Source organism: Pungitius pungitius, chromosome 3 (genome assembly GCF_949316345.1).
Source record: "Pungitius pungitius chromosome 3, fPunPun2.1, whole genome shotgun sequence".
Classification (NCBI taxonomy): Eukaryota; Metazoa; Chordata; class Actinopteri; order Perciformes; family Gasterosteidae; genus Pungitius; species Pungitius pungitius.
The window spans coordinates 16,567,837-16,585,370 of NC_084902.1; the positions used below are offsets into that span (position 1 = coordinate 16,567,837).

Below are 17,534 nucleotides of genomic sequence, written 5' to 3' on the forward strand. Positions count from 1 at the left end.
AAACAATGCATCGAACAAACTTTCAAGAGTTTTATTTTGAAATATAAATGTACCACTTTCATTTCCGGTGTAAACGACGCTATTGACTGTCGTCATTGTTGTTTAGAGTCTGCTGTTTGTAGGTAAAAATGACCGGAAAAGTAGTGTTTTATTTAGAAACTAAGTCCATCATTGAAACAGTCATCAAGAACGCTCTTGATATCCGAAATGCCAAAGAAGAAAAAGTAACTACGCTGCCAAATGTGAGCTGCGAAGTGAGTCAACGTTTGATATTACCGTGAATGCATGCTAGCTTACAAACAGCGAGTCAGAAACAGTTGCGAGTGAAGATTGAACCGACGGAAGGAAATCACGTTGCGTAACCACAGGCGTAACAAAGATGGCGACACAATTAGAAATGTCAAGTTCCGAGGGGCAAGAAAGTTCATATTCTCTATGAGCCGGATACTGGAAAGCTGCTCCAGTATTTGCGTAGACCGGTTTTTTATTGTGAATTGTTGTTTGGGGTATTACAGATAAACGGCGGCTTCACTGCGCAAAATAACCAATACTGAATATCTACCCAAGTTAACGTTTCATAATGTGTGCATCAATGGGGGAAAGTAACGTTAACGCGCTCTCAGTAGCCGACATTGGTTACTCTTGCCCTGTACTTCTGTAACCTTCTTTCTTTGCCACAACGTTAAGGAGGACTAGAATTTTTTCAAAAAGGTATTAATACTAAATACAAATCATCTGAGAAACCAAGTCCGTACAATGTTGCGGGAATGACACCAAGGAGATCTCAGAAGAAGCTGTCGTTATGTCAACGGAAGTCATAGATGCGTTGTACATATGGTACCAGTTCCACTAAAGCGACATGGAAAAATACCTTTTTAAAAATGCATGTGATGTTGACAGATGATTCTGATCAGTGTGAGTGTTTGTTGTTATGGTTCTCAGAATACATTAACAACACATGTGATTATGTCACAATAAGAGAGCATCAATACTAAATGCAACTTCATAGATAAAGATTTAAAATATGCAAATATAAAATTTCATTTATACAAGTCGTAGTACAATCAAAAAGACATTACCCCTCTAAACGTCTCCCATGTGTTCAGTTGAGTAACTGATCTGGTCCAAAGAGTTCTAATTACCCAATATTTTAAGAAAAAAGTAGCCGTTGAATTAAAAACATGATCAAACAATAAAACCATTAAGAAATCAACCAAATCGACGGCTTCTGGATTGGGTTGACCGTTGTTTTAACATAAATATTTGATATAAATGTTTTCAGTTGAAACTCAGTTGAATTATCTTTGGATAGTATGATCTCAGACAGTTCTTCGCTATTTGTAGAAACATTTAAATTCAGGTTTTGCATGAGCAGTTGTGAGAAACAGCACATACTTGTGTCCATCCATGAATACATTTAACATCAATGAATCATTTATGGCAAACCTTATTTTTAATCTTCACAGACAGATTTTGACAGCATTGTGGACATTTTGGCACGGGAGGCAGCAAGAAAAATCAACGCCATTTTCTCCCAGCTGTCCTTGTCGATGCACAACATAATCAATTGTCTGAAGGCCGAAGCGGGGCAGCTGGAGAGCAAGCTGAAGGTAACAACCGAAAGCTTTGAAAATGCCAGGATGTGGAGGGAAAACGTCCTCAGCGGCTGCCCCGTCCTGTTTGAACAGACCGGCTTGATCTACACCTTGAAGCCGTTCGGGACGTTGAAGAGAAAGGCGGATAAATTGGCGGAGGGAGTCACAGAAACAACACCCGCTGTTCAGTTGGAGGATGGACACGACGCTGGTAAGGAAAAGAATAACACCACAAAATACTAACCCTATTGGAGGCTCACATCCGCTTGTGAGAAGGGGTATTGACAAACAAAAAGGGAAGTAGACATGGCGCACGTATGGAAATGAGTTCCTCAAAACGAAAAGGATTCAACACTCCGGCACCTTGAATTCACTGAAGTTCATCTCATTTTTTCCCAAAAAACAATAATGTTTGGAAGCAGAAATGAATAAAAGTGTGTTAATTTTAGAGCACCACAAATGTTACTTCAATATGGAATTAAAGGAGAATTTGTCCCAGACACTATATTATAATTTAGTGTTTTTACTTTTGACTTGTATTGTTAACCAATCACTTCTTGTTCAGATGTTGGACAGCAAACGGAGGAGGTGAACTCTGAAGCTCGACAAGGTGAGATTATAATCTAATTCAGGTGGAAGTTTCTTCACATTAATACACCCGAAGAAATACCTGACCATCAGCACTGTCTAACCGCTAATACACCGGCCCAAATGTCTCGCCAAAGGGCGGTGGAACTGTGATCCAACCACCAATCTTCGGTTAGAGACCTATCCGCTCGGCCACTGAGCCAGCTGGCCAGTAGTTTATTCAGTAATTTATGTTAGTTTGTACTCAATGAAAAGTTCATTAATTCAAATAATGCCATATTGTTTGATCCTATGAAAATAAATTGCCGCTATTACTCCTGTGTGTGTGACAATGTTTCTCTTTTTCTCCTGTCTAGAAAATGCAGATGATCACACCACAACACACGCCGCGGCAGGATCCAACAACCTTGACAGCCAGAACGCACCGAAGGTGGCGACCGAGAGGAAAGTGAAGTCCTTTGTGTGCCAAGTCTGCCACAAGAGCTTCAACCGGCGCTTTCATTTGACGAAGCACGCCAACACTCACGGGGAGCAGAGGCCCTTCTCCTGCGACCAGTGTCCCCGAAAGTTCCGGAGTGCGGCGACCCTCGAGCAGCACCTGCTGCGCCACGAGGAGAGGAAGTATGTCGCCTTCGGGTGCCGTCTCTGTGACAAGACGTTCAAGACCAGGATGCACCTGAAGACCCACCAGCTAGTCCACACGGACGTCCGGTCCTTCGCGTGCTCCGCCTGCGGGAAGGCCTTCAAAACCAAACACGCGCTGGGGGCCCACCTGCTTGTGCACACCGCCGAGCGCCCGCACAAGTGCGGCGAGTGCGGGGAGAGTTTCCGCTACGCGTTCACGCTGCAGTGCCACAGGAGCGTCCACACCGGGGAGAACCCTTACGAGTGTGCGGTGTGCGGCAAAGCCTTCAGCAGGAGGAGGTCGCTTCGGACGCACCAGTCCGTCCACCGGGGGAAAGCGTTCACGTGTGAGACATGCGGAGCGGGCTTCACCCTGCAGCACAACCTGAAGAGGCACATCCGCATCCACACCGGCGAGAAACCCTTCAAGTGCGACGTGTGCGGGAAGAGCTTTGTCCAGAACAAGTTGAAGGCGCACATGCTCCTCCACGGCGCTGCCAAGTCCTTCATGTGCGACGTGTGTGGCAAGACGTTCCTCTACAACCGCCAGCTGCAGAGGCACCAGAAAGTCGCCCACGACGAGAGACAAGGCCAGGTGGCCCGGAGTCAAATGCGAGGCAACCGGCGCGTCATTTTTCGGCGGGACAAAACCACGGTGGACATGACGCCGTTCAGCTGCCGGACCTGTGGCAAGAGCTTCGACGCGACGGCCTCGCTGAGGAAACACGAGCTCATCCACGCAGGGCGGACGCAGTACAGCTGTGAGGCGTGCGGCAAGTCCTTCTTCTACAAAGCCACGTACGACTACCACCGGCGGATCCACTCGGGGGAGCGTCCGTTCGGCTGCGATGTGTGCGGGAAGCGGTTCATCATCCGCCAGGCCCTCAAGTCGCACCAGCTGCAGCACTCCGGGGAGAAGCCGCACGGCTGCAAGCACTGCGGAAAAGCGTTCCGGATTTACACAAACTACCTGAGGCACCTGCGGGTCCACACGGGGGAGAAGCCCTACGAGTGCGAGGTCTGCCAGGCGAGGTTCAGGCAGCTTGGGCACGTCAAGTTTCACATGCAGGTCCACACGGGAGAGAGGCCGTATTCCTGCAGCCTCTGTGGACTCGGGTTTTCAGACTCCAGGCTGCTTAAGAGACACCGCTGCGCCTGAGAATGTGTTGGCGGCTGCGTCCCAAAGCCTAGCAGATAATAATGGCATGGAAGCTTTTTTTCTTTTCTTTCATTCTTACCTCAACAATTTAATCCTAAAGGATTACTTAAACAATTTGGGCATTTTGTTGCTACAAAATGGTTTCTCAGACTGTTTGTGAAAAAGCCTACAATGTGCAATTGTAGACATAGAAGTGTCTTTAACTAAAGATGCAGAGGATGTGTAAATATAAAAATGCTATGCTTAAGCAGAGGAAGAATTTAAGTTATCTGATTATTTTTTCATAAAAAAGTGAATAAAACTCAAATTCTCTGTATTAATTCAGTTTTTCTTGTATGGTTTCTTCTTATTTTAAAAGAAAGAAATATGTTGCGCAGAGCAATGATTGTACTTCACATGACACGTAAATATTGTACTTTTTTCCGTATTACTCTATTTGACAGCTGTAGTTCTGTATGTTTGTGTCCAGTGCAAAAGGGACCACAGTAAGTCTGCGTACTCTTATTTTGAAAGACATAAACTCGGAAGAAGAACATCAGTGTTGTGAGCGACACGAGTTTATTTTTAAACTTAACTAGAATAGTGCGTGCAGCATATGTCATTTGTTTTAGTACTAAACAATATAGCACTGAAATAAAATTCGTAGCGGACTGACTTCATCGTCAGAATGTCTGATTTGAAGGTGCAGGTAGGCTCCATTTTAGAGATCATGGTGAGTACGACGGTGACCGAAATGACCAAAGTTGTCGGCGGCTCTGCTTCAACACAGTCAGAGTCCTCGTCCTGTTCGACCGACAACACGCGCCGCTCCTCGGAGGACAAGGTACGTGACACGTACGAGTGCGCGCGCGCGCGCCGGTTAGCGCCGCGAGGAGAGCACGTCGGGCTTCCTCCGTCTAAACAGCCAGCCCAACATAGAAATAGAAGAGCTAGCTAGATGCTTTAACATTAGTTAGCTTTCACCGACTAAACTTGAATAACCGCTCACCCCAACGCTGCCATTCCGGGTTTAGTGCATACTTGACTAAATGGGCTACTGACCTGCAGCTCTGGCTAAACAACAACCGGGGAAATGAATCTTGTTCGCCATGTTGGGTGGGCCAGCTGGCCCAGGCCTCTCTATATGCTGTATGTCTACAAGTTTCCAGCTACAGGTTTCACTCTGCGACCTGCAGGACCAGGGCCAAGTTATCAATTGTTAAATAACAATTCTATCTAACTGTGGCGATGAGGACAACGAAGAAGGGTGTCAAGCAACCATGTCAATACAATTAAGTTTTATCAATGTGGCTAATGTCAAAATTAATAGTTACAAGTAAAGGTCCCATTTCAAAATGTTAGTACAAACGTTAGCATCAACAATAATTACTCAATATTTAGAACGGCACATTTCAGAATAATGCATTTAGTACTAACTTGATTATAGTCATTGATGCGTTCATCACTTAAAGGGTGAAGCTGATCAAGGTGATGCTAATTGTTGTGTTGTTTGTATGATGGGGCGCAGCAAATAACGGCTGCAGACACCTTAAACAATTGTTTTTATGAGCGAGCCGGGTTTACTGCGTTACACTCTCCTCTCCCAGTCTAAGAAACCACAAAAACAGCAAAACTGAAATAACACGCTTGTAACGAGGTTAGCTTGTTGGGCTAATGCTAATGACGGCGCTATTAATAGACGTAGCTAACAGTTACAACGTAACAGTAATAACAATCAAATCTCACCTTAAACACTGTTCAATGAAAACGTTTAATGACTTGTATGGTGTTAAACTCTTCTTTTTGTTTACCATTATTCTTCTGAGAAACTTGACACAGAAGCGTGGACACAGCGTACAGACAACGTTCTAGTCGCAGCATGCTGACCCCTGCTGGCCGCTTCAGATATAACACACATTACTGGACTTAATGAATTTATTATATCCTTAAAACACCTCAAATTTAGATCCATCCCAGCTAATTAGGGCCTGAGTCGACTGAAAGTCGGGCGAAGCCCTATTGAAATTGCACAAATTCTTCTTCTAATTATTATTTCACCACTTGGGGACTTTATCATGTTCAAAAACTCTTGAATTTTTGCACGTGCTTCAGAAGTACAAAAAATGTATATATTCTTGGTCCTGCAATTAGGGGATTAAAAAAAGTGCTCTTAAGCGCCTAGGGTTGACAACTCTCCCAACCCCAAATTAGGGACACTTTCGCGGGCTGACGGGGGGGGGGTGCTAGCAGTCGGGCTTGCACAATCATCTTTTACCGGGAGTTTTTCGCGCGTCATTGACTTAGGAGGCTGTGATTGGAAATCGGGACTGGAGTTGTCCCGGCCAGGACAAGTCAAAATTGGCCATAATTCGGGATGTCCTGGGTAATACGGGACGGTTGGCAACCCTACTAGCACCCGCCTCCCTCTGGGGACATTTTTGCCCACTTTTACCGATTGACTTGAACCTTTGCACACAGGTGCTCTTGGATGTGCTCTACAATCAATCATTAATGGTATGCAAATGCGCCTACCAATTTTTTCCGCCATTTTGAATTTTATGAAAAACACGTTTTTTGCGAACTCCTCCCAGACGCTTGGTCCGATTCTTACGATATCTTCGGAAAAAAATGATCATTACCTCAATGCCATCAAAAGTTTTTTTCTTCTCTTTTTAACCATTTGTCCAGCTAATATAAGAAACAAAGTTACTTTTGAGATACTAAATATGCTCCATTCTCAACTTGGCTCCCACAATAAAGTAAAGACGTAGTCACTTCTTATGATTTTAATGCTTCCACATTTGAATTTTGCTTGGTATTTCATCTAACCTGCCCCAGCACCTGTTATGATCAATTCTTTCCCACGGTGTCAAGTGTGTACCTTGATTTTTTTTTTGATCATTGCAACCCTTCTCTGCAAGGAGGGCTAACAATGCATGGTGCTATTCATTAAGAACCTGGGTAAATAGCTTGTCATGCCACATATGAAAAAGCTCATGGAGAGCAATCTTGCCTTGACTGAATGGGGGCGATCAAAATTATTTTAGTGAAGTTTTGATCATTGATTCACTACCAAGTCCTGTGTTGTAGAGGTTGGCTTGATGCTTTGGAATCTGTAGACACGTGGTCATCCAGTGTGTGTAGTTAAAAGGTTAATATTTCTTGATGGAGCCAAAGTGGTGTGATAAGCTGTCGTCCTTTGCCTTGACTGAACGAAGGAATAAGATCATAATTAAATAGTGATATTGTTCAATGTCCTTCCATCATTTCATATCCTTCTAATATGTATCACATGATGAGTAGAGGTGTGTTGTTCCCGTCAGGTGATCCAGTTCGGTGTCTTCATGACGTCTCTGGCTCAAGAAGCTGTGGAGAAGATCTGCCAGCTTTTCCTCGAGTGTTCCTCTCTGCAGCAGTTAGAAGTACGTTGACTCACTATTACTGTTGGTTAATCTTTTTTCAGGTAAACGTGGGAAAAAACATACTTCTCTTTTTGTATTGTTAATTATTTTAAAAAAATATTATTTTATCTTATTTTATTCTTATATTGTACCAAGTCAAATTGTGTAACATCAAATACAAGAAATGGCTTTTGATTCTGATGAATATCATCTATTGATACTACGAGGAGATAAAGAAGTTGCAGCATGTTTTGCTGATGCTGAAGTTAATTTCTATTTTTTTTGTTACACGGACATTGTTGTCCTGTACATGGCTTGCAGTGAAATGTTTCACATTTATTTTCACTGTTCAGCAGCATTTGTTAACGATAGACAGATGTATGACGGTTATGTAAATTCTGATATTTGAGAAGCTATAACGAACAAATTTGGGGCATTTTGTGTTTTATCTCTTGATGTTTTAATAGAAATGGCAATGCAACTGTTGAAGAGTTTCTTCATCTTCTAAATGTAACAACGACCCAGGGAACAGACTTGTTTGAAGTTGCACTGTGATGTTCTAACAAAATGACAAATCTGTTGGCGACAGCTTGTTCAAGAACATTCATAGTAACCTTTTAAGATATGAAAACGGTACAAAAGGGGCCACCAGAGAACAACAAAATCGCTGCGTTCTCCATTTGTCCTGTTTCGTTCTCCGTAGGTGACGCAGGGCGTTGCGGAGGTTGAGGACCTGAGGAGGAGACTGGAGGCAGCAGAGATGGAGCTGAAGCTGGTGCTTGCCGGGAGCCTGAAGGAGGCAGAGGAGGCGACAGAGGACAGCGGCGGAGAGAAAGTGGGCGGCCGAGCAACAACCAGAAGAGGAGGAAGAGGAGTGAGTGTGCAAAGCCGGCAATCCGGGAGGAAGAGCCCCAGAGGTGATGAGGTTATCCTTTTTCCTTATAATATGACATGACAAGTGATGTTATTAAAAGAACATTTATTCTTACTCCGGGTATTACAGTCCAGAAGCAAAGCAATGTGCAGATGAAAATTAGACACTTAAGAAAATCAATGTAATTGTACACTATATTTAGAATCAACGCCACAAACAAAGGGTTTCCCATAGGCTTACAGCTTTTTTGGGGGGGGCAAGTAGTGGTGGCGACAGGCGTCCTTTAGAGCATTCTTTCTTTGTTCAACCACAAACACTGTTGCATGCTGATGGAACAGTTTGCTGCAGTGTGCTGTTCCTCCATCCTCGCTGCTCCCTTCACGCCTTCCCTTGGTCTCTATTGTACTCTGCTTGAGGAAGCACAAAGTGCCACAATTATACTGACAAACAGCTTTTTGAATTTCAATAGATGTGGCGTGTGGAGATGCTGCAGTGAAGAGATCGCCTATCGTCCACCTGTGGAGAAACCGAAGTTATGAGGTGATATCCTGTCTTCTTCTGTGTAGACAGACGGCGATGGTCAGTAGTTTGACCTCCCCCATCCGGAGAGTCATCCTTTGACATCCTTTGCTGGGGTTGAACTGGACTTATCATGTAGTCTTTCTTTCCAACTTCCTGCTCTCTTCCACAATCTACACACTTTAATACCCTTTTAATTAGTTTCTAAAGAGATGTGTTTATTGATTTGAATTCATTTGAATTGTATTATTGGTGATCTCAATTATTGAAACCATGCAAAATGTGACCACCACCCTGATCCCCTGTGTTGACTTTAACATGTCCGCATGCCTTCAGGACTGTGTCCAACCTGTGGTAATAAAGGAGGAAGGCCTGGAGGCGCTCGCTGACCAGGCGTCCTCCGACTCGTGTCAGTACAGAGACGATCCAGGCCAGGACGACCATGACGACCCAGACTACCAGGTTGATTGCGCGAGTACCCAATTCATTTAGTGTTTTTTGCAAAGGCAGGTTAAAAGCAAATGGCCAAACAATCAGTGCATTTTGTTCTTCTGTTTAGTTGGAGCATGAATATCCGGGTGACGGCGACGCGGGATTCACCGCCAGGCCCAAACGCGCTGCAAAGCCCCCAAAGTCCCAGCGGGGCCGAGCGAAGAGAGAGAGCTCGGCCCCTCTGAGCTGCAAACACTGCCGGAAAACCTTCACCAAGCTGCTGCAGCTCAAGGCCCACCAGGCCGTCCACGAGGCCAACGCCGAGAAGCCCTTCCACTGCTCCCAGTGCGGCAGAGGCTTCTCATTCCAGCGAAGCCTCAACGCGCACAAGCTGCTTCACACGGGTGAGTGTGGAAACACAAGGACTCTGCAAGAAGCACACAGGGCATGTTGGCATTCATCTGGTCTGTTTCTGGCCTTCTGATAAATGGACATTATGTAGTGTACGGGGGATGTACGAAGGGGCCTTAGACCCAAAAACAATTAGCCAAAGCTCATCTTTGTGTTTACTATTTGATTGATTCATTTCCCTGTGAATATTAATTATTGATTGCAGCTGTATAGGGGCATGCTACCTGTGAAGTTTACGCTACTCCTTGCTCTCATGCACAGGCGAGAGGCCACACACCTGCGACGTTTGTGGCAAAGGTTTCACCCTGAAACAGCTGCTGAGGAACCACCAGCGGCTCCACGCTGAGGTCCGCCCGTTCCACTGCGAGCAGTGCGGAAAGAGCTTCTACCGAGCCCACGGGCTGAAGATGCACCAGATGGTGCACACCGGGGAGCGGGCCTACAACTGCCAGTACTGCAACAAGAGCTTCACCATACAGGGAAACCTGCAGCGCCACCTGCGCATCCACACGGGCGAGAAGCCGTTCCGGTGCGAGACGTGTGGGAAGAGCTTCAACCAGGCGGACACCCTGAAGGGCCACCAGCGGATCCACACTGGCGAGCGGCCCTTCAGCTGCGACACGTGCGGCAAGTGCTTCATCCAGAAGAGCGCCCTGAAGTTGCACCAGAAGATGCACTCGGGCGAGAGGAAGGAGAAGACGTGCGTGGCGTGCGTGGCGTGCGGCGCCGCGGTGGCCTGCGTCAACTCGATGCGCAAACACCTGCTGACGCACGCGGCGTCCATCCCGTGCACGTGCGTGCTCTGTGGCCGACGGCTCGGCTCCATAACGGACCTGCGCTCGCACCAGCAGCACCACACAGTGGACCGGCCGCACGGCTGCGGGCTGTGTGGGAAGAGCTTCAAGTCGTCCAGCTACCTGAAGATCCACCTGAAGACGCACAGCGGGGAGAAGCCCTTCTCCTGCCACATCTGTGGCCGCACGTTCACGCAGCACAGCAGCCTCAAGTCGCATCAGGTTGGTTTGCATTGGATATTTGGATATTGGATATGGTTTTTAACGCTTTAGGCACACAACATTTATTTTGAAAGACATTTATCATAGGAGCTTTTTAATAATGGTTAAGTTATTTGTAATTGGATTTGATGTAGCATCAAAGTACTTCCTCTTGGTACAGACCCACTCTTGATATTATTTTGTCTTTGCTACACTGCTCCGACAATAGGAACTGAAGCTCAGCGGTGTGGAATTCTTCTTCTTACCATTTGTTAACCTTCACGAATGAAGAATTACCTCAAACTCGTACATGTGCTTGTGGGCGGGTGGTTTGACAGCGATTTGTAGCACTTATTTCTGTGACATTTCTGTCACGTTTGCAGAGTTATGAGAATCTTAATTGAGCAGAACACACAGACAGAGAGGTTTCCGGCAGAATGATGTGTTTTTGGCCGGATTATTCTGGTTCACTACAGCAGTATGAAGCAGAACTAATTGCTTTAATGGATCAAAAGGGTGCTGAAATAGATGCATAATCACCCTGGTTTGTACAACAACATATGAGTGTGTGTGCAAAAGGACAATTTTACTTAAAAGAACATCAAAATTAGACAATACATTCCAGTCAAATTCCTTGTATGTCTGACATATTTTGGCAATAAAGGGCCCATTGCAGTGAGAACTAATTTCCCTTTCAACCTTTCTTCCCTTAGGTGGTCCACACCGGAGAGAAACCGTTCAGCTGCGACACGTGTGGGAAGTGTTTCAGCAACACGGGGAACCTGAACCGACACCAGCGCATCCACACGGGCGAGAAACCCTTCTGCTGCGACACGTGCGGCCGCAGCTTCAACCAGGGCAACAGCCTGAAAGCCCACCAGCAGATCCACACCGGGGAGAAGCAGTTCATGTGCGACAAGTGCGGGAAGAGCTTCTCCTACCTGAGGAACCTGAAGGACCACAAGTGTTTCTACGTCTGAACCGCTTAGTGTCAGCTTCCCCAAACCTGGTGGGGAAAGTTTGAAAAGCGGTTACGGTGATAATGGTTCATTTTTTTCCCCCACATTGGATTTGTTTCACCGCAAAGCGCTCCTCAAGTTGAGTGAGGCAAGGTCACTGAGTATGTCAGAGGCTTCAGTGACAATGTAGTTTCCGCTTGGAGCTGCTGTAGCAGACAGCGATGGACAAGGTCCTGCGAGGGCTCTGTAGAAGTTTACTGTGTGGGTAATGGGGCGCTCAGAGACCAGAGCCGAGGCTCTCAATGTTGGCCCTAAGTTAACAACCATTCAGTTGATAATGAGACAGGCTTAAAGAGTTGTAGTGAGCATCTTTATGTTTGCCATTTAAGGCGCCTACCTGACTACGGTAGGTTAAACGTCTGCTTGAATAACCTGCAAGAGTTAATGAATAACAGATGATGTTTGAAACTCCTAAATTGAAAAAATGCAACATTTGTGTATATGCAGGAATAATTCAATTTAAATAAATACCTTTTTCAGGAGACTTTCTATACATGTTGTAATCCAACTGGTTGCATCAGCGACACACCCTAACTTCTTGTCAATAAAAACGACGAGGTGTGAAAAAGCACAAGAAAAGGAACCATTAAGTAATTGTTTCACATGGTGAATTTTATCGTGCCTTTAACTTATTTTTGAGTCACTGTTAATGATCTGTTTTCATCCTGGATTTTGCAGCACTTCGTGTTGCAAAATTCAAAGTTACTTCTCATATGATCATTGTTGATTATTCTCATGAAGTTGTCAGTTTTCTATCTGGCTATAGTTCAACAGATCATTTAATTTGCCTTCACTTGGTAAAGAGAGTAAAATTCGAATGTATTTTTAGGCAGAATCTACTGTGATGTGAGATGTGAGAAAACTGTAGGTTCATTATTTCTGTGAGCTCCCTAACTTTTCCAGCGTGTGACTCAGAATGCAGGATGTGATGCTGAGTTTAATTCATTATTAAGGCTTTCACAGCCTCTTTATTTGAAGTTTATGACTCTGTGACCACTGTGGTAGATTCATTTAAAAGTTTACAGCGGTTTCATTACTTTCCTCAACTTTTAACAAAGGTATTATTAACAAACCAGGCCCGATTAAACTAAGCTGTTTTTTGCTGACAGACGCTAAAGTATTATCAGTCATTGATCTGGATTGTAAAAGTGTCACTGACTAAGTTACTTCTCTTGTACAACTCAGCTGAGTCCTTTTGATAAACACTGGAATGTGAAATGTTGAGGGTTTTCTTTAATTTACTTTTTGTAATGTTTTTTGACAAAACAATAAAATAAAACGAATACACAAACAAATGACAAGTCTATAACCCATCTCATTTAATCAGGTGTTCAGAATCACATGCTGTACAAAGAGCTGGAGCGAATTACTAAACTAGAATCCATGTTTTCTTATGTTGAGACTTTATATCAAAGTTTGAAATGCACCACTTATTTGTTCTACCAAAATCATGTCTGCTAACATCCACCTTTAATCCATTATCCTCAGCCTTTGATTGTCAATTAACTAATTTACCTCTGCATTATCACTTTAATCCTCTGCAAATACTGAATGTATTCAAACATAGACAAACTCACGGAATATTAAGATCGGGTTGCAAAAAGCCTTGAAAAGGAAAGGCAGGAAGAAGCATTCAGAGAACACAAAACCACAACAAAGGATGCCACAGAAGGCCCATGACCATGAAGAAGAGTCGTGAGCACGAAAGCGAAGATCCGCTTGCAGAATTTGCGGCACAGTCATCACGCAACTGATGAGGAGACCCAGCTGTCTTGGAAAGCGGCCGTACCTCGGTTAAGGGCGAGGAAGAAGAGGAAACGAAACAAACAGGCCTGTCTCTGAGCTTGTCTCTGTGCGTGTGGACCCAGCTGCTGATGTAGAGGATGTGTGCACAGGTGCAGTCCCACAGGTTACCTGACAGATACACAGAGCTCAAGTGTCTCAAAGGCTCCAAGGTCCCGTTCTCCACTGCTCTCAGCTGGTTGCTCTTCAAGCTCAATCGCTGGAGGTTTGTGAGTCCTCGGAATACGTCCGGCTGCAGGTGACCCAGCTTGTTCCCTTCTAAGTTGAGATCCGTGAGCTTTGAGAGTCCAGCGAAGAGCTGAGGGTGTAAACTATTCAGGCTGTTGTTCTTTAGCTGAAGCTTGCGGAGCAAGTGGAGTGGATCAAAGGTGTTGGGTGGTATGTTGCGGAGTTGATTGAAGCTCAATCTGAGCTCTTTAAGGCCCGTCGGCCCTGCAAAGTCATTGGGAGACAGCTTCGAGATCTGATTATTGTCCAGGTCCAGTGTGCTAAGATTTATCAGAAACCTGAACAGGCCTGTAGGATGGAGGTCGGCTATGTGGTTTTCATCTAGTCTAAGCTCTTTCAAACCTTGGAGGCCTCTGAACTGGTCTGGGTGTAGAGTGGTGAGATGGTTGCGAGAGAGCTTCAGCAAAAATAATTTCACCAAACGGTGGAAGATCGAGGCATCTATAGAGCGGATGTGGTTGTCATTGAGGTGGAGCTCTTTGAGGGCCCTCAGCTTGTGGAAAAGGCCTTTGGGAAGGTGCCTAAGAGTGTTGTATTCCAAGTTCAGGTTCTGCAGTGACTTTAGCTTGTTGAACACAGCCGGGTGGAGCTTCGGGATCCTGTTGTTCGACAGCTGTAACTCATTGAGTCCCAGGAGGGAGTCAAACACCCCTACTGGTATGTCGGAGATCTGATTGAAGTCCAGCTGGAGGTCCTGCAGGTTGGTCAAGTTGCTGAATACGTCGGAAGGAAGAGTTGTCAGATTGTTGCTGTATAAATCAAGCAACTTGAGGTTGGTCAGGTCTTTGAAGACTTTCGAAGGCAGGGAATCTATGCGGTTAGTACTGAGGTCCAGTTCACTCAGCGTGGTCAAGCCTCTCAGTGACCCCTCGGACAGACTGGTCAGCTTGTTGTTGCTCAAGTCCAGATGAACCAATAGGCCCAATGAGAAGAAGCAATCGTCTCGAAGGCCTGTGAGGCTGTTCATCTTTAGATGCAGATAACTGAGCCCGTCCACACCCCTCAATGCCTCAGCCGGAACAGCGGCCAGCAAGTTCCCACTCAGGTCAAGTTCCCGGAGACCCGTTGCTCCTCCGAAGCTGCCTTCGGCCACGCTTATGATTCTATTGTTCGATAGAACAAGTTTCTCCAACGCAACGGAGTTCCCGAACACACCTTCCTCTATGTTTGCTATATTGTTGTGGCTCAGGTAGAGTTCAGTGAGGGCCGAGGCCCCCTCCAATCCACCAATCTGTAATGTTTGAATTTTGTTGAAGTTCAAGAACAACGTTTTCAGATTAGCTAAGCCGCGGAGGCCTCCACTCGGTAGATGTTCAATGTGGTTCTCACTGAGGTCGAGTAAGGTGAGAGCGGGGCAGTTTAGAAACTGACCATGGTGTGGAAAACTCAGGTTATTGTTTCGTAGGAAGAGCTGCAACAACTTTGTCATATTTGGACAAACTGGGTTGATGGATAGGACAGTCAGCTGATTCTTAGTCAGGTCCAGGACCTAAGGAACATACAGGAACGGGAGAAGATGGTTCTGTCATGTTTAAGTCTTTTCAAATATAGAAATAAACTTTATATTATTAGTGCCGGATATTACATCAGATGGATGTTTCCAAGTGACCAAAGTGGGTCTGTTTCAAAAGAGATTAGCCCACCGCACGGAAATGAGGTCACTTCCTGGAGTCTCTGTTAGCTGTCTGCCAACTAGTATAAATAGTCAGACAATAAATTGTGCTCATTTCATAAATAATATACAAGTATTAATTCAGAGAGCTTAGGATTTGCTGGCAGGTGGCTGGTCTTTATGCTAAGCTAAGCTAACAGGCAATTGTCCGAAGCTTCACTTTCAACTCGCATATAAAAGTGCTGTTGATCTTTTCATCTAACTTTTGCCAACAAAGTATATTCCCCCAAATTTTTGATTATCTCTTGAACGTCTTTATTATTTCAGGTCATCTGAACGGCAGAAGATCTGCGAAGCAAACTAACAAATTATATTGCATTGAAGTTACGGTGTTTGACCTATTTTACACATCCAGCATGACAAAACATTCATTTTGAGTGTTCTTTTATTTTGTATCTATCTAACAAACCTAAGTCCAATATTTACTGCACTCTGCAGTTAACTAGTCCCTAACTTTCTCCACCTGCTGTGTCTACTGACCCTTTTAAAATGACATGTGGTCATTTCATTTATTGCTGATGTTAGTCATGTTGTCAAGGAGAGCACAGATTTCTTTCCCTCCAGGCAGGCATTGGTCTGCAATCCCCTTTATCTGAAAAACCCACAAATCAGTGTAACAATGCAGTGCTATCAGCACTTTTAACTGTTTCAAATCTGTCAAAAGCAGCTCAAAAAGCTGCTCGTTGAGCACAAATATTATGGTACTACTGACTTTTAATGGGATACTACAACTGTTCCTTTCACAGCTTAGAATTCTGTACTATGTCTTTCACTCGGTATGTTAGTTATTGCGTTAACCTTGATATGATCTGCCAAGAGACTCCAGATGCGAATTAGCTAAAGCTATAATCTGGTACAGTGTGTCAAATGGTTTTAACTGTACATGGTTTATTCAAATAAATAAATAAATATAATTAAAAGCACCACACAGCAAGTACAGTTTCCAGGCCGCTGTGTGTTTCATACCTGCAGATCCTCCAGCCCCTGCCGGGGTATTTCCTCTATCGCGTTGTACGGCACATACAGCCGCTCTGTGCCCTGCGGCAGCTCCGGGATCCGCATGAGTCCTTTCCCCTGGCACACAACAGTGGTGAAATTGTGGAGGCATTTGCAGATTGGGGGGCAGAGGTCAGACGCCCAGACCAAAAGGCTCAGGGAGGCCAAGGTGAAAGCTACCAGCATGGTCGCTACAGCTGAAAAAGAACGTGAACCAGTGAGATAAATTAACTTTATATACTTGAAACATTTATGGATTCACCTGTTCTTAAAATGTTCATTTTTGTATTTTAGAATGCACCAATTGCAAAACCTTGAAAGTCTATTTACGAGAACCAGCGTATGTTACATTTGATAAAAACTCACCGCTGATGACAGCGCAGCGCTTGAAGCTGGGTTTTGTTGCAGGATGGTTTCGCTAAATGCTGATGCTCTGGCGTTTTCTTTAAACTACAAAGCAGAGGATGCTGTGTGAGGTGCGTCTGTCTGTTGCAGAGGAAGTCATGAAAACGCTGTTCTTAGAACGACCACAAAATCAAAGGGTTGGACGAGCATGATGAGACGAAAAAAAAAACTCCACTGCGGACAGACTAAACACATAGAGACAGAGATGTAGAATAAGATTATAATGATTAAACTGCATCTTGTTTGAATACTAGTCTGATCGTGCACACACACAGGCACACACACATGTACCCATGATCTTAATAGGATTTTCGGGGTTTTAAGAAGTCCGCCGTCATGTCGATTCTTTATTCTCATTCTCCTCCATGCAGTTTATCATTGTGCGTTGTGTTTTATTACAGGATATGAATAGCATACTCATCACTATGCACTGCTAGTCCTCATTAGCAATGAGCAATTGTTTAGAATGGTCTCACCATTAAAGCTTTACTGGCCATTTTCCCCATGAGTAGGATTCAGTCTATAGTCTGAACTTCAACATCCCCAAGATCAAATGTGTCCTGCGACAAGGTGAAACATTATACACACACTTTGGAATATTATTAGATGAATGTTGATTTTGAGGAGTACAAAGAATAGTTGTGTATTTGAAAGCTTTGAAGCTACCATTGATGTCTGATGCTGTAGGTGCCCCCTCATTCTATCCACCAGATGGCCTCATACTCACTTGTTCATTCCACTTTCTGCAATATATTTCCAGGGCCTTTTTCGCTCATCCTGTCCTGTTTTCTCTGTGGCGTCTGCCTGTGTTTTCTAGCCACCTGAACCTGATAT

The 17,534-nt window shown here is 44.7% G+C and overlaps 3 protein-coding genes across 5 annotated transcripts; 2 read left to right on the plus strand and 1 right to left on the minus strand.

The window, feature by feature from the left end:
• Window positions 1-55: 55 nt before the first annotated feature.
• Window positions 56-4,240, plus strand: LOC134126990 (zinc finger protein ZFP2-like). 3 transcript variants are annotated; one of them, XM_062561271.1, is made up of 5 exons: window positions 57-254; window positions 1,467-1,610; window positions 1,689-1,806; window positions 2,161-2,205; window positions 2,540-4,240. In XM_062561271.1, exons 1-5 carry the CDS (start codon window positions 129-131, stop codon window positions 3,964-3,966), a joined length of 1,860 nt encoding a protein of 619 aa, XP_062417255.1. In that variant the 5' UTR covers window positions 57-128; the 3' UTR covers window positions 3,967-4,240. The 3 variants fall into 3 exon arrangements, with proteins under 3 accessions (XP_062417254.1, XP_062417255.1, XP_062417253.1); XM_062561270.1 differs by having other exon boundaries at window positions 56-242; window positions 1,467-1,806; XM_062561269.1 differs by having other exon boundaries at window positions 1,467-1,806.
• Window positions 4,241-4,494: 254 nt separating this feature from the next.
• Window positions 4,495-12,883, plus strand: LOC119224066 (gastrula zinc finger protein XlCGF26.1-like). Its single transcript, XM_062561268.1, has 8 exons — window positions 4,495-4,789; window positions 7,269-7,367; window positions 8,050-8,263; window positions 8,690-8,760; window positions 9,076-9,201; window positions 9,299-9,575; window positions 9,844-10,598; window positions 11,291-12,883. Exons 1-8 carry the CDS (start codon window positions 4,634-4,636, stop codon window positions 11,555-11,557), a joined length of 1,965 nt encoding a protein of 654 aa, XP_062417252.1. The 5' UTR covers window positions 4,495-4,633; the 3' UTR covers window positions 11,558-12,883.
• Window positions 12,884-12,954: 71 nt separating this feature from the next.
• Window positions 12,955-15,091, minus strand: si:dkey-182i3.11 (insulin-like growth factor-binding protein complex acid labile subunit). The gene has a single exon (XM_037467091.2). It carries the CDS (start codon window positions 15,054-15,056, stop codon window positions 13,230-13,232), a length of 1,827 nt encoding a protein of 608 aa, XP_037322988.2. The 5' UTR covers window positions 15,057-15,091; the 3' UTR covers window positions 12,955-13,229.
• Between the last annotated feature and the right edge of the window lie 2,443 nt (window positions 15,092-17,534).